Source organism: Quercus suber, unplaced genomic scaffold (assembly GCF_002906115.3).
Source record: "Quercus suber isolate HL8 unplaced genomic scaffold, Cork oak 2.0 scaffold_55, whole genome shotgun sequence".
Classification (NCBI taxonomy): domain Eukaryota; kingdom Viridiplantae; phylum Streptophyta; class Magnoliopsida; order Fagales; family Fagaceae; genus Quercus; species Quercus suber.
In genome coordinates this window covers 945,401-960,720 of record NW_027069520.1, presented here as the reverse complement: position 1 = coordinate 960,720, position 15,320 = coordinate 945,401, and the positions used below count along the sequence as shown (strand labels likewise).

General features: G+C 36.2%; 1 protein-coding gene across 1 annotated transcript; it reads left to right on the top strand.

Moving 5' to 3' along the window:
* Positions 1–10,344: 10,344 nt before the first annotated feature.
* LOC111985499 (uncharacterized) lies at positions 10,345–10,779 on the top strand. Its single transcript, XM_024017146.1, has one exon. It carries the CDS (start codon positions 10,345–10,347, stop codon positions 10,777–10,779), a length of 435 nt encoding a protein of 144 aa, XP_023872914.1.
* Positions 10,780–15,320: the final 4,541 nt, after the last annotated feature.

Sequence of the window (15,320 nt, the reverse complement as noted above, 5' to 3'; positions counted from 1 at the left end):
GGAGATCATTCCTTATAAACACATTTTCATGTGCTTCCCTAGGCGATGTGGATTCCATGGATTGCAAGACCCCCTTTCGGGTCACTACAAGTGCGATGTGTTAGCTTGTGATAGGTCAGGAATTTTCCCTCTCTGCATAAGGTACTGTGATTCCTTTACTTGTAACTGCTTGTTGTGATAATAGTGGAGTTTCGGGAGTGGTGACCTTAAAATCACTTAGTGGGGTTTTTACCGTGTAGGTTTTCCCTATTCGTAAACAAATCACCGTGTCAATTTATTTACTGCTACATACTTAGTTTAATTGGTGTTTTTTGTGCTACCACACATATTGCATGTTAATTTGATTAATTAATAAACTTGGCTAATTAATCAATTAATTCATCACAAATGGTCAATTCGTTTTTGGCCTATCATGAACAATTAGCAGTTTAGAATTATCGTTTTGTATTTTGATTTTGATCACAATAGTGGCAACATAACAGCCCCATTATGGTTAGGAGGCATTTGATCTAAATTGGTTTTTTGAATAAGAGACTCAAAGTTTTGGTTATTTTTCTTCAAATTTTATGAGTCTTGCAACTAAATATTTTTAACATTTGTGTTTATAGGTGTTATGTTGATTGTGTCAACTAATTTAGGTAATTGAGAAGAGACTGGGAGAATTTGCTACCCTAAGGGCTGAATTCCACAAAAATTTGGCATTGGCGGTTCCAAATTAGGGGAAGAGAGAGAGAAACTTTGATAGCAAATTTAGTACTTGCTTTCATATTACTATGAGACTAGTTATCTCTGTTAACATCATGCAAACTAGAGACTCCTTTTAATAAACAAACACACACACAAGTCCTAAGTCATCAATTAATCCGTTAAAAATAAATAAATAAACCATCAATTAATCTCTCATTTTCCAGAAAAATTAGAGATTCAAACTAATGACTTAGTTTAATGAAGGACTCTCTTTAGTCATTTGTGTTACTCAAATTCTTCCCAAAAAAAAAAAAAAATCACAACTATTGAAAAGACAAATTATTATTAATAATTTGATAAGTGAAAACACGATATTGATGACATGTTCAGATAAGAATCAATAAAATTTGTCTAGTCAGCTATTATAAAACTACTATGTTTAGAATATTCCTCATACAATTAATGTCTTTAAAAATGAAAAACTTGCTTTTATAGTGGAAGACTTCTTTTTTTGTAGTGGAAGACTGTGCAAAAGGGTTTATGTTTTGTGACTTGTGAGAAAGATGATTGTGGTTGCTTTTTGTAGTCTAAACTCTATAAACATGAATCATGAATTGATTAGAAATTTTGAATGCTTTCAATAGGTCAAAATTATTATTATTATCTACTTTTTGATAAAAACCCATCTTAATTACCTAATCTTAGTGCAGAAAATAAGATCCAATAGATGATCCATTTCAAATTAGTGTAGATCTTATGTGTGCATGACTCACATGTAGAGTGCACCGTTAGAGAAGAATTGCAAAGGTTAAAATCTCTGCCTTTTTTTTTTTTTTTGGTGAAAAAAAAGGAAAAAAAAATATTAAAAAAAAAAAAAAAAAAAACTCTACACTTATGGTATTATATCACATACTGAGGCTATGCTGGTACAGCTTAATGCATGCCTCGGGTGGCCTTATATAGAGGTTTATGGAGCGCAAAGTCAGATTTCGCAAACTCAAATGCACTCAAGGCCAGGGAAGTCTGCACCAAATTTTGAAAATAAAAGATGGCATTCAGTGCAGAGAAACAAAAAATGGTGGCTCACCAACTACCTTTTAACCCTCAAGTCTAAACGCAGTCACCACTCCCTGCCTGGGTTGTCAAACGTTGTCAAAATGGCCACCGCCAAAGTAGACCAAAATGGCAACAAGTACAACAATGCCTACCGTCCCCTCTTCCAGATTTCTAAAACTTTTGATAAGATTTCACAAAAAATCAACCCACAGGAATCTGCCAAGGACTTTAAACAACAAAACCTAGAAAAAGATGTGCACAATAGAGCCATAATGCGCCGCCACAAATTCTTAACAATCTGCGTGTTTCTTATTCAAATCTGCATAAATCTGAGAGAATTTTTACAAAACCAGTGCCATCACTAGATCCATTGGCCCACGATCTACAAAACCCAGAAAGATCATCAACAACGGAAGCTCACAATGACCAACGGCTTAGTCCTTCAAACCTGTGTAAATCTGTTCACAATTTTACAAAATTGACATTACAGGGGTCTTATATGGCCCAATATCTACCAAAACTGAAAATTTCAGGTCAAGAAGCCCATACATGTGCCTCCACGCGACACCAGATGCGTCAGAGATCCCAGCCTTAGATTCATGTGCCAACATGCACCACCTTCATCAACTCACGCGCTCTCACGTGCCACACACTCTCACGCGCCATGCACTGATACACGGGCCTCAAAGCTATGACATCATGGATGACGTCATCCTCCACTACCCTGACTTGACTCGTTTGTCCAGGCCAACCCGAAAATCTGACCCGATCCGAATCGTTGCAAAATTAAAAAAAAAAAATAATAATAATAAAAGGAAAGAAGAAAGGAAATGCTTTGACCGAGTGAACCTTTGACCTTGACCAAAAAGTCAAAATTTTCAAAACGAACCTGTCCCACTCAGTTTTTCAAGTACATTCTGATTTTGGGATATGTTTCTTCATTTGAAGCTCATAAATTCCGCAAACGTCCAATTTCCAGAAAGTTGACTTTTGCGTAAATGTTGACAAAAAGTCAAATTTTTAAGATGGACTTATCATGCTCAATTTTTCGTGTACATTCTAATTTTGGAGTCTGTTCTATCATTTGAGACTTGAAAATTGCATAGATAACTCAATTCCAAGATAGTTGTCTTTTGTGTTGAAATCAACCCAAAGTCAAGATTTTTAAGCCAGACTTGTCTTGCATAGTTTTTCGCGACTTGGAAATCACCAATCTAACCCATATCTCCGAAGTACTGACAATGTCCAAAACTAAAGCTCTCAATATCAAAATTTGAGATTCATCCATTTAGTTTGGATCCCCTCAGGGTTATTCTTTAGACTTCATCAAGGCTTTCCTTCTAAAGTACAAATGAACTCTCACAAGTATGTCTTGAATTTGAAATTATATTGAGTCACCAGTTCAACCTGCCATTCTCATTCGGTGCCTACCAATCGGAAATCTACCATTCTCACCAAAAATTCTCATCCGCCATTCTCAACTACCCATCTACCATTCTTCATCTCAAATAGAGGGGTCGGGTTCGTTAAAAAATTCTCATCCACCATTCTCAAATAGAGGGGTCGGGTCCGTTAAAAACTTATCAAGAAAAACACATTGAGTCATAAATGAAGATTTGCTTCTTTCAAATTTTCAAGTCCTCCTTCTCACAAACACTTCTCACTATGGCCTTATCATTCTCAACACCTAGCAACCAAAATTGCCTCATAATTAGTTTGAGATCAACCCTCTCATGGTTCAGTAGAAACCCCCTTCACAGCATCATTGTAGTTTTGAGATTCAAACAAGTTTTGTTTCTCCACTTAACGACTACCTTTGTCCATAAAATTACTCATAACAAGGTCCGTATCATCCTTCCATGCTTCCGTGGATTTGGTTGGCTAGGAAATCCAAGTCCAATAAAGACACCTGTTCCTAACCTCAGGTCTCCTGTGGTCTCTCTCCAATTGTTTGGCCTTCCAACAGAAGTAGCAGTTCAGAACAAACAGCAACTTGGCTGGTTTCTAAGACCAGAATTACAAGTTGGCTCCATCTTTCATTTTTCTGTACTTTTCTAACAAGTAGCAGTAGGTGAAGATGGTAAAAGTGTTGGGGTATCCTATAAATTGTCTTTCATCCAACACTTGAAACAACCTCCAAGGCACTAGCTCATCAGAATTCAGCTTTTGGAGCCAGTAAATGGTCACCAAAGCCAACTTTCATGTCCCCACCAATGTAGGACCCAAAGGTTATCGTTGCTGGTACCTCAAAACACACTTTCTGGAATTACTCCAACTTAAAATCAACTTGAAGAATTTCAGAAAATACTATTTTGAAATTACTTCAACTTAACGTCCGTCGACATGGTCCCATCATGCAAGCACATTCAATTACTTGCCGTCGGACCTTATTCAGCATGCAATCAGTCCCATATCCAAAGTTGTACTTCCTAGAAACATCTATACCAGAAGGTCCCCAACATACAGGGCCAGTACCATGGTGGTGTATGTTTCACCCATTCGCTTTGCTTCATCCCTGTCTTCTTCACCACCAACATCACATCCCTAGAATCCATAAGCTTCTGAAATTACCTCAACTTAACTTGAGTGATGCAATAACACATGCACATTCAACCACTTTCCCACATAACCTCTGCGTAATCTGAAGTATATTCTTCCAAGATAACTTCACCAGAAGTTGTTAAAAATGCAAGGCCAACCCCATGACTCTGCATACTGTACCCAACCAACATCTTCACCTCTTCCTCATCTTCTACACCCTGTGATCGTTGCCAACGATCCAAAATACTCTTCTGAAATTACTTTAACTTAACCTCGGCTGAGAAGGCTTGGTCACGCAAGTACATTCAAATACTCGCAGACCCCTTTTCGGTCTCATCAAAGCCTTTCATATGGTTGGGTCTACTCCTTGGAAATTATCTCATCCTCCTGAAAGCTCCACCACTTTCAACTACTTCACTTAAAGAGTTAAGTGCAAAAATCTATTTTCGAAACTCATTCCCACACCATATTCCGAAACTCTGTGTGTGAATGAGTCTCGAGGGGGTATTTGTAGAGAGGAAAAATTTTCGACCTATCATAAGCTGACACGTCACACTACCAAGTTCACAAAATACAACCAATTACAAAGTTTCACATATTGCTGCTAGGTTTTGCTATTACTACTCAGAAACCAACAGAAATTTTGCCAAGTGTCATGCAAAAACCAATCACACATCAGCGCATGTAAGCGATGACATAATCAGCCTCGCACATGTAAGCGATGATATAAGCAGCCTCACACGTGTAAGCAATGACATAAGCAGACCAATCAGGCTATGAAATGTGTCACCAATCAGACTCCGCCACGTGTCACTCATCCACCCCTGAACTCCTATAAATAGAAGCCCTTCTAGGACATTAAAAAGGAGACCAAGCCATTTGAAGTACTCAGAAGTCCAGAAACTTTGCTGGAACCAAGACCTAAAGCCTCCAAGAACTTCAAGAACTTTAACTCCGAATACGAAGAACATTCAAAAAGAAATCATCCAAATCATCTTCCTAGATCCTAAAATTTGCTGGAATCAAGCTCAAAAGCCTCCAGAAACATCAACAAATCACAAATCAGTGAAGCTCTATGGATTCAAGCCCCTAAAGCCCCGAGGAATTTCCACCACAAACCTTCAAGGACGAAGAACACACGAAGAACACGAATAACGTGAAGAGCAAAGGATTTCTAACAAGCTTATAGCCAGAGATTTATTGTAATTCTGTTTCAACAATCTTTAATCCATTCCTCAACCAAATTGAAGTGTATTTGGTGTTCAAATCAAAATCATATTACCACAATTCCAAATTAACATATCTTGCAAGGAGATCTAATAAGAGGATAACTCTTTTGTAATTTCAGAGAATTGTTCCACACAATCGTTAATACAAATTCGCATTTGTGAAACTATTTTACTTGTTTGATTTATTTCAAACTAGAAATTTAGTTGTCTACACCTTATACCAACCTACAATTAAACCCTTATCCCAATACCCAATTGGACTTGTTCTGTAGTGACAATTTCTCCTTTTGATGCATGGCTCCCAATACATGACTAACCAATTGCGCGGATACTAGTATGCGACTTCAATCACCAACTGGAGAAAGTTGTTGGCTGCAAATTTCTTCAGTTCATCCACGATGAAGATCAAAAAGATGCTCAGTTACAAAAACCTATGGTGCACAAACACAGCAACTTCTACAAGAATGATGAACTAGGGCAAAATTCTGTCTTCAGTCACAATTTGGTTGAACAAACTTTGCTCAACACTTGTGCAACTTGTGTCTTCTTTGACGGCCCTTAAAATAATCTTGTTATATGTCTAGGGTTGTGAGAAAAGAATGCTCAAACACATAATCACGAATTAGAGTTGAAACAAATCTGAAATTCTGTTTTTCATAAACCTTGACAGATGCCTATCTATTGAGTTGCTGTTAAGCAGCTGTTGAGTCACGGGCTGAAACAGCTTCTTAAATCTCGATAGATGGCTAGCTGTCGAGCTTTAATGATAGGCACCTCTTTAGCTTTAATCTTGGACAGACCTGCATGTCTTCAACACTTAATCTTGAATCAAAGTTTCTTGAAGTGTTAAACACATCCTAGATCTATTCAAATACAAGTAAAGTGCATTTTGTTAAAGAATTAGCCAATTACATAAAATAGTGACATATGTTCCTAACAAGTGAATCACATATGTCCTAACAGTTCAAATAATGATAATTCAATTTATATACTTTATTTTTTTGAAAATTACAAATTTATAATCCAAAGACTTTGAACATCTGAAGTCTTTCCAAGAAAGTGTAAACTTTCTACATGTTATAGTGTCTAGTTTTCTCCAAGAAACTACAGTTCTAGTAGAGTAAATTTCATGGGTCCCCAAAATCTTGTCCACCTAATTTTCCACACGTTAGCAAAAGTGTAATTCTAGTAACACTAACGTTTTCTTTTTTTGATAAATAGTAACACTAATGTTGAATACATTCAATAGCATTTTTCTCCATCTAGTTTTTTAGTTAATATAATTATAAATATATTTAACCTAAAAAGCCTAAACCTAACATATATGAGCTCAATTATGATATATTAATCACTCATTCCTTTCATCACTACAAAAAACTTGACCTATAGTGGCGTTTTCTACAAATGCTGCTATAGCCATATCTATAGTGGCGTTTGGAAAAATGGGTCTACAGCAACGTTTCTCACGACCTATAGTGGCGTTTTCAAAACGCCACTATAGATTTTGGTCTTACAAATGCCTATAGTGGCGTTTGTCAAACGCCACTATAGCCCAGAATAATAAAAAAATAATAATAATAAAAAGAATCCAGCACAAACAGAAAAAAATAAAATAAATAAATAAAAGAGGGGGCCTATAGTGGCGTTTGACAGACGCCACTATAGGCATTTGTAAGACCAGAACCTATAGTGGCATTTGACAAACGCCACTATAGGTTCTGGTCTTACAAATGCCTATAGTGGCGTTTGTCAAACGCCACTATAGCCTAGAATAAAAAAAAAAAAAATTTAAGAAAAAGAATCCAGCACCAAAAAAAAAAAAAAAAAAAAATTAAAAGAGTGGACCTATAGTGGCGTTTACTAAACGCCACTATAGGTCAAAAAATGCATATTTATCTACAATATTAAAAAAAAAAAAAAAAAAAAAAAAGCTGAATGAATTCCAGCGTACATAAAGAAATGAAATATGCCATAGAATATGCCTAGAATATTCTATGGCATATTTCAAAATATTTGAATATATTATAAATATTTATTTATTTAAATGTATATATTATTATATATTTATATTTAAGTGAGAGATGTTAGATTCACAATAATTTTACAGTATTTTGACAAAAAATCATAAGTGGTTAGTTGTTATTTGTTTAAATTTGAATTTAACACTAAGATTACTTTTTTACTTCAGGAATAACAATCAGTAACAACCTACCACTTCAAATTTGTTATAAAAATGTTGTGAAAATGTTGTTGACATATCATTTCTCTTTATATATATACATATTTTATTTTTTTTATGTATGAAAAATGCTACATACACAACATTTTCACAACAAATCATAGGTGGTTAGTTGTTATCGGTTTAAATTTGAACCTAACACTAAGATTATTTTTTGCTTCAAATAATAACAATCAGTAACAACCCACCACTTAAAATTCTTGTAAAAATATTGTTGACATATCATTTCTCTTTATATATATATACATATTTTTTTTTTATGTATGAGAGATGCTACATCCACAACAGTTTCACAATATTTTCACAACAAATTATAGGTAGTTAATTGTTATTGGTTTAAATTTGAACCTAACACTAAGATTATTTTTTTGCCCCAACAATAACAATCAGTAACAACCTACCACTAAAATTTGTTATAAAAATATTGTGAAATATTATGAATATATCATTTATATATATATACACACACATACATACTTATCATTTCTCTTTTTATACATATATATATATATATATATATATAAATAAATTTTAAAAAAACATTAAAGCCCTCACCTACCCCCACCTACCCCCACTCTCACATATCTCCCTTATCTCAACGCCAAGCCTCATACTAATTCCTTTCTCTTTTGCTTTTTTTGTTTTTTCATTTCTTTTTTTTTCTCCCTTAACTCTCCACGCAAAGTCTCAGCAGACTTCCTTTCTCTTTTGTTTTTTTGTTTTTTTTTTTCTTTCCTTCTTCTTCTCCCTTATCTCCACTCCTCCATCTTTCTTCTTTACTTTTTCTTTCACTCTTCTTTCAATTCACACTTGAATTGATTCTTTTTTGTTTCTCTCCATTTTTATTTTATTTCTTTTGTTTTATTTGTGGTGGTGTTAATATTTGTGGGTTTTGGATTTGCAGATGGTGTTGTAGCTTACTGATTTTGTTCAAATTTGTAGATGGTGTTTGAAGCCATTGGTTGTATAGCTGCAGGTAAGCTTTTTTTATTAAAAAAAAATTTATGATTATTTTGGTCTATTTATTTTCTGGTAATAGTTTTGGTATATTCTTTGTTTGCTGTCAACTTTGCTTCGTGGGGTGGATTTGCTATTTTTTTTTTTTTTTCGATGTGAGCATGTTGTGTTTGATTTTGAATTTTTTTAGGTGGGTTGTGTCTCATTTTGAATTTGCTGGGATAGGTTTAGTGTTTGTATTTGGAGTTGCTGTTTTTTTTTTTTTTAAATTTTGGATGTGAGCACGTTGGGTTTGATTTTGAATTTTTTTTAGGTGGGTTTGTGTCTCATTTTGAATTTGCTGGGATTGCTATAGGATTTGTATTTTGTTTTATGTATTTTGTTTTGTATCTTTTAATTTAATTAAAATTGTAATATTAATTTAATTACAATCTTAATTCAACTAAAAAAAACTTTTTCACGTCAAAAAAAAAAAAAATCTTTTGATTACCAAAAATTAATTTTTGGTAATCAAAATTAATCAAAAAATTTTTTTGGTGGTTTTTTGGCTATAGTGGCGTTTGTAGAGTCTATAGTGGCGTTTTACAAATGCCACTATTGTACCGTCACTACAGACCTATAGTTTGCAAACGCCGCTATAGACCAATTTTTTTATTTTTTTTAAAAATGCTATAGTGGCGTTTAAACTAGGGTCTATAGTGGCGTTTACAAACGCCACTATAGGCCGACCTATAGTGGCGTTTTACAAAAACGCCATTATAGGTCTATAATGGCGGTACAATAGTGGCGTTTGTAAACACCACTATAGAAAACGCCACTATAGCCAAAATGGGCCTATAGTGGCGTTTTTAGTACCTATAGTGGCGTTTCACAAACGCCACTATAGGTCCAGTTTTTTGTAGTGATCATTATTCGATATTGGACTTCACTCGCACATGTACACCCAACATCTAACACTCTCAGATTAAAAATAAAAAAATTATAATTCTCTAGTTCTAAGAAGTGTCGAAGTTGATGTGGATAAAAAACCAATCATTGGAATGATTGGTTTTTAGTTATGATCATCTATTAGATCTTATTATTCTAGCATCACTATTTGATATTACAGATTTATTTACTACCATTGTAATGTTTACTTCTTCTTTTTATTTTATTTTATTTTATTTTTTTATTATGAATTATGGCTCATAAAAACTTGAAAAGGAAAAAAATGAGTAAAACTATATATTAAAATCTATAAGAGTGTAATAAATTAATCTTATTATTTCAAAACTAACAAATTAAACACAGAGAATTTAACCAATTAAATCCTTTAACAATTGATCAATACAACCATATTTCATGAAAGAGGGGAGGATAAAAAAAAAAGCATTTTATATATGCAATGGTTGTGACTTGTGATATACATCTCTGTTTCTTTTCATGGTAACAGAGCACTAGCATGTGCTAGCTTCGTTTTTTTTTTTCTTTTGCAAAATTCCTTTTTTGCCAAACAGAGATTACTTCAAGAAATTCCTTAAGATCCGATTTGCAAGGTTTCAATTCATCTCCAACAATATTGAATCTTGTAGGATTTTTGGTTCTTCTTCTTCGTTTTTCATTTTCAATTTCATTCAAGCTTCGTGAATATCATCAATGGCCTCTGCTGAAGGAAGTGGTTCTGATCCTGCACATAATCAATCCACACAACAAGTCCCTCAGTCCAACATAGAGATCAATTCTCCAAATCGATTTTTCCTTAGTGCAAGTGAGAATCCTGAAAATATCTTGGTCACTCAACCACTCTTGGGAATGAGGAACTATCAATCTTGGTCTAGGGCTATGGTTTTAGCACTAACTGCCAAGAAGAAGATAGGCTTCGTGAATGGCAAAATTACAAGACCTGAAGATGATTCTCCTCTGTATGAAGATTGGGAGAGTTGTAACACAATGGTGCTTTCTTGGTTGATCAACTCTATGCATTTTTACGTTTCAAGTAGTATCATGTACTGTGAAACTGCAAGGGAGATGTGGCTTGAATTACAGCGTGTGTTTTCACAAGGAAATGGACCAAAGGTTTATAACCTTTAGCAAGAAATTTCACAGATAACTCATGGGCAATCATCAGTGACTGAATACTACTCAAAATTCAAGAAGCTTTGGGACCAATTGATTCACTATGAACCTTTACCAACCTGTACTTGTGGAGCAATGAAGGTTCTGAGCATTGCACATGAGAAATCTTATGTGATGAGGTTCTTGATGGGGCTTAACGAGAGTTTTGAGACAGTGAGGAGTCATATTCTCATGCTTGAGCCATTTCCTTCAATGAGCAAGGTGTATGCTCTGGTTCTCCAAGAAGAATCTCACAAAGGTATTAGTCATGGCTTTACTTTCACTTCTAGGCCTGATTCAGTGGCAATGTATGCCAACACCAGGGGATATTCAGGCACTAAAGGTGGTTCTAAGAAGGAAAGACCTTTGTGTACCCATTGTAACATGCTTGGACACACTGTGGACAAGTGTTACAAGCTTCAGGGGTATCCACCAGGTTACAAACACAAAAGGAAGCCTAATTCTAATGCTAATCAGGTTTCATATCCTCAAGGTCAAGCTGTTGAGGTTCTTTCCAATGCCCTTGCTCAGTGTCCTATTTCCAAGGCACAGTGTGAGCAGCTACTTGCTCTTTTCAATTCTGGGACTGATCAAGGTTCTAATTACCATGTTGCAAGTGTTAGTACAAGTGCTGCTGCCTCTAGTATGATTTCTGGAGCTGCTGGTGTAACTGCTGCAACTGGTGTGCCTTCCACATCTTTGTCATCTTCAAGCAATGCTCACTCTGGTTTTGTTGATACCATGTCAGGTATCAATTCTTCTTTTACTCCTTCCTTGAAACATTCTATTTTTTCTGCCAAAGTAATTGATAGAGAAGCCTTTCATGCCACTGATTGGGTCATAGACACAGAGGCTATGAATCATATGGTCCATTCCATCACATGTTTCACCACTATTACTGCTAGTCTAAACACTTTTGTCAATTTACCCAATGGGGAGGTAGCTTATGTTACTCATGTTGGCACTGTCAAAATATCAGAACATCTTGTACTTCAAAATGTCCTCTGTGTTCCTTCCTTTAGTTTCAATCTTATTTCTGTCAGTCAGCTTGTTAAGTCCACTGCTTGTTGCCTTATTTTTTTTGGAAACCTATGCTTCATCCAGGACCTTGCTCATTGGAGCACACTTAGTCTGGGTAGAGAACTTCATGGGCTTTACTTGCTGGACAAGAGTTGCACTTCTGCACCTGTCATTACTGCTTCCATTCATAACTCTCAAGTCCACATCTAGCACTCCAGATTGGGTCACTTGTCTAATGCCAAATTGGCTTCAATAAAACAAAGTGATGTACCTAGTTTTGTTCCTGTTGAGAACTTTGTTTGTGATATTTGTCCAATTGCAAAGCAAAAACGTTTACCCTTTAATAAAAGTTCTCATTTGTCTAAGTCTTGCTTTGAATTGATTCATTGTGATTTGTGGGGACCTTTTTCTGTTTCTACCATTGATCATTGCAAGTATTTTTTAACCATTGTTGATGATTATTCTTGGTGCACTTGGGTTTATCTGTTAAAGCATAAGTCTCAAACACAATCTGTTTTAGAGCATCTAATGCCAAATTGGCTTCAATAAAACAAAGTGATGTACCTAGTTTTGTTCCTGTTGAGAACTTTGTTTGTGATATTTGTCCAATTGCAAAGCAAAAACGTTTACCCTTTAATAAAAGTTCTCATTTGTCTAAGTCTTGCTTTGAATTGATTCATTGTGATTTGTGGGGACCTTTTTCTGTTTCTACCATTGATCATTGCAAGTATTTTTTAACCATTGTTGATGATTATTCTTGGTGCACTTGGGTTTATCTGTTAAAGCATAAGTCTCAAACACAATCTGTTTTAGAGCAATTTTGCACTATGGTGGAAACCCAATTTTGCAAGAAAATCAAAACCTTAAGGTCTGACAATGGGACTGAATTCATCATGAAAGATTTCTTTGCCAAAAGAGGCATCTTGCATCATTTGAGTTGTTTTGAAACCCCTCAACAAAATACCATTGTTGAGAGGAAGCATCAACACATCTTGAATGTAGCAAGAGCTCTCATGTTTCTGTCCCACTTGCCTTTGCACTTGTGGGGTCATGCTATACTAGCTGCTGTGTACCTAATTAACAGAATTCCCTTAGCTGCTTTGTCAAATCAGATTCCTTATGATGTTTTGTTTGGTCATCCACCAAGTTATGCACTTTTAAAAGTGTTTGGTTGCTTATGCTTTGCCTCAACTCTTTCAAATCATAGGTCTAAGTTTGCACCTAAAGCTGTTAAGTGTGTTTTCTTAGGATATCCGTTTGGGGTCAAGGGATATAAAGTTCTTGATTTGTCTAATAACAGGGTGTTCCTTTCTAGGGATGTGGTTTTTTATGAAAATCTTTTCCCTTTTGCTTCTATTTCACCTCATTCTGTAGACCCTTTTCTACCTTCTGCTGTTGAGGCTTCTTGCTCAGCTAATGCTAATAACTTTGTTACTCCTGTTAGCATTTCTGAGTCATCCTACTTGGACATTACTGATCCACCTTCTCATTCTCATCAACATTTTCAAGTTCCTTTACCTTCTAATCCTCTTCTTTCTAGTCCTACACAGCTGCCTCATTCTGATTTAGAACCTTCTTCATCACCGCCAGTTGCTTCAGCACCTCCAGTGCTCTTAAGGAAGTCCACTAGAGATGTCAGACCTCCTACTTATTTACAAGACTATGCTTGTACTGCTACTGCACCAGGTGCTCCTTATGATCTTGGTCAATGTCTTACCTATTCTCATTTGGAACCATGCTACCATTCTTATCTGCTGGCTGTAAGTTCTACCTCATTTTCCCAAGCTGTTCAAGATCCACTTTGGAAGGCTGCCATGGACAAAGAAGTCCAAGCACTTGAGCAGAATCATACTTGGGATGTGACCTCCTTGCCTCCTGGTAAGCTGCCCATTGGCTGCAAATGGGTTTATAAAGTCAAGCTTAATCCTGATGGTAGTGTTGAAAGGTTCAAAGTTAGGCTGGTTGCTAAGGGGTATACTTAGAGGGAAGGCCTTGATTTCCTTGAAACCTTTTCTCCTGTTGCTAAAACAGTTTCAGTGAGGGTACTGCTTGCTCTTGCTGCTGCCAAGCAGTGGCCTTTGCACCAATTAGACATCAACAATGCCTTTTTGCATGGAGATTTAGATGAAGAGGTCTATATGACATTGCCACCTGGTTTTCTCAGTAAGGGGGAGAATGTTTCAACCTCTTCTAATGCTCCTAAGGTATGTAAATTGGTTAAGTCCCTCTATGGATTAAGGCAAGCTTCAAGGCAATGGTACACTAAGCTGTTAGCAACAATAAAGGAGCTTGGTTTTGATCAATCTCAGGCTGATCATTCCTTATTTGTTCACAGCAAAGGGTCATCATTCAATGCACTCTTGGTTTATGTTGATGACATGGTAATCACTGGAAATGATGATGCTTGTGTTGCCTCTCTCAAGACTGTTTTAGACCAAAGGTTTGGCATTAAGGATCTAGGATCACTCAAGTATTTCCTGGGTTTAGAAATTGCAAGAAATAAGAGTGGGATCAGCCTGACCCAGAGGAAGTATGCCTTGGAAGTCCTTGAAGAAACTGGAATGACTGGGTGTAAACCAGTCCAAACTCCAATGGAACAGCAACTAAAGTTGTCTAAGGGAAGTGGAGATTTACTTACCAATCCAGGACAGTATAGAAGACTTGTTGGGAAGCTTATGTATTTAACTCTAAGCAGGCCTGACATCACTTATGCAGTTCACAGACTTAGCTAGTTCTTGGCACAACCTAGAGCACCACATATGAAAGCAGCCTCTAGAATTCTTCAATATATAAAAGGAACACCTGGTCAAGGTGTTTTCTTCCCAACTGAGTCTGATCTGCACCTAAAAGCCTACTATGATGCAGATTGGGCAGGCTGCCCTGACACAAGAAAGTCTTTAACAGGCTATTGTGTATTCCTTGGTGATGCTTTAGTGTCTTGGAGGTCTAAAAAGCAAAGCATAGTGTCTAGGTCCAGTGCAGAAGCTGAGCATAGATCTATGGCCACCACCACTTGGGAATTGACTTGGATTTTGCATCTGCTACAAGACTTACATGTCAAGCATGATAGGCCTGTGCTGATGTACTGTGACAACCAGGCAGCAATCCATATAGCAGCAAATCCAGTGTTTCATGAGAGGTCAAAGCACATTGAAGCTGACTGCCATACTGTGAGGAATAAGATTCTTGATGGTTCACTCAAAACTTTCTATGTTTCAACCAAAAATCAGTTGGCAGATGTATTTACCAAAGCCTTAGGAGTGGAAATTTTTTTAAGACTGATTAGAAGAATTGGTGTCATCAATATCTTTGCTTCTAAGGTGGAATATCCACATATAAGTGTAGAAGATCCAAAGGCAAGAGATGTCCTCTTAAGGGGGAGTATTAAGAATACAAAGATATGCTACAAGCCTAAAGTCACACAGCTAGCCAGTGGTGCAGCACGTGTTGCTGAAGGGTGCACTAACTCAGCCGTAGGAGCAGCAGTCAATGCAGCA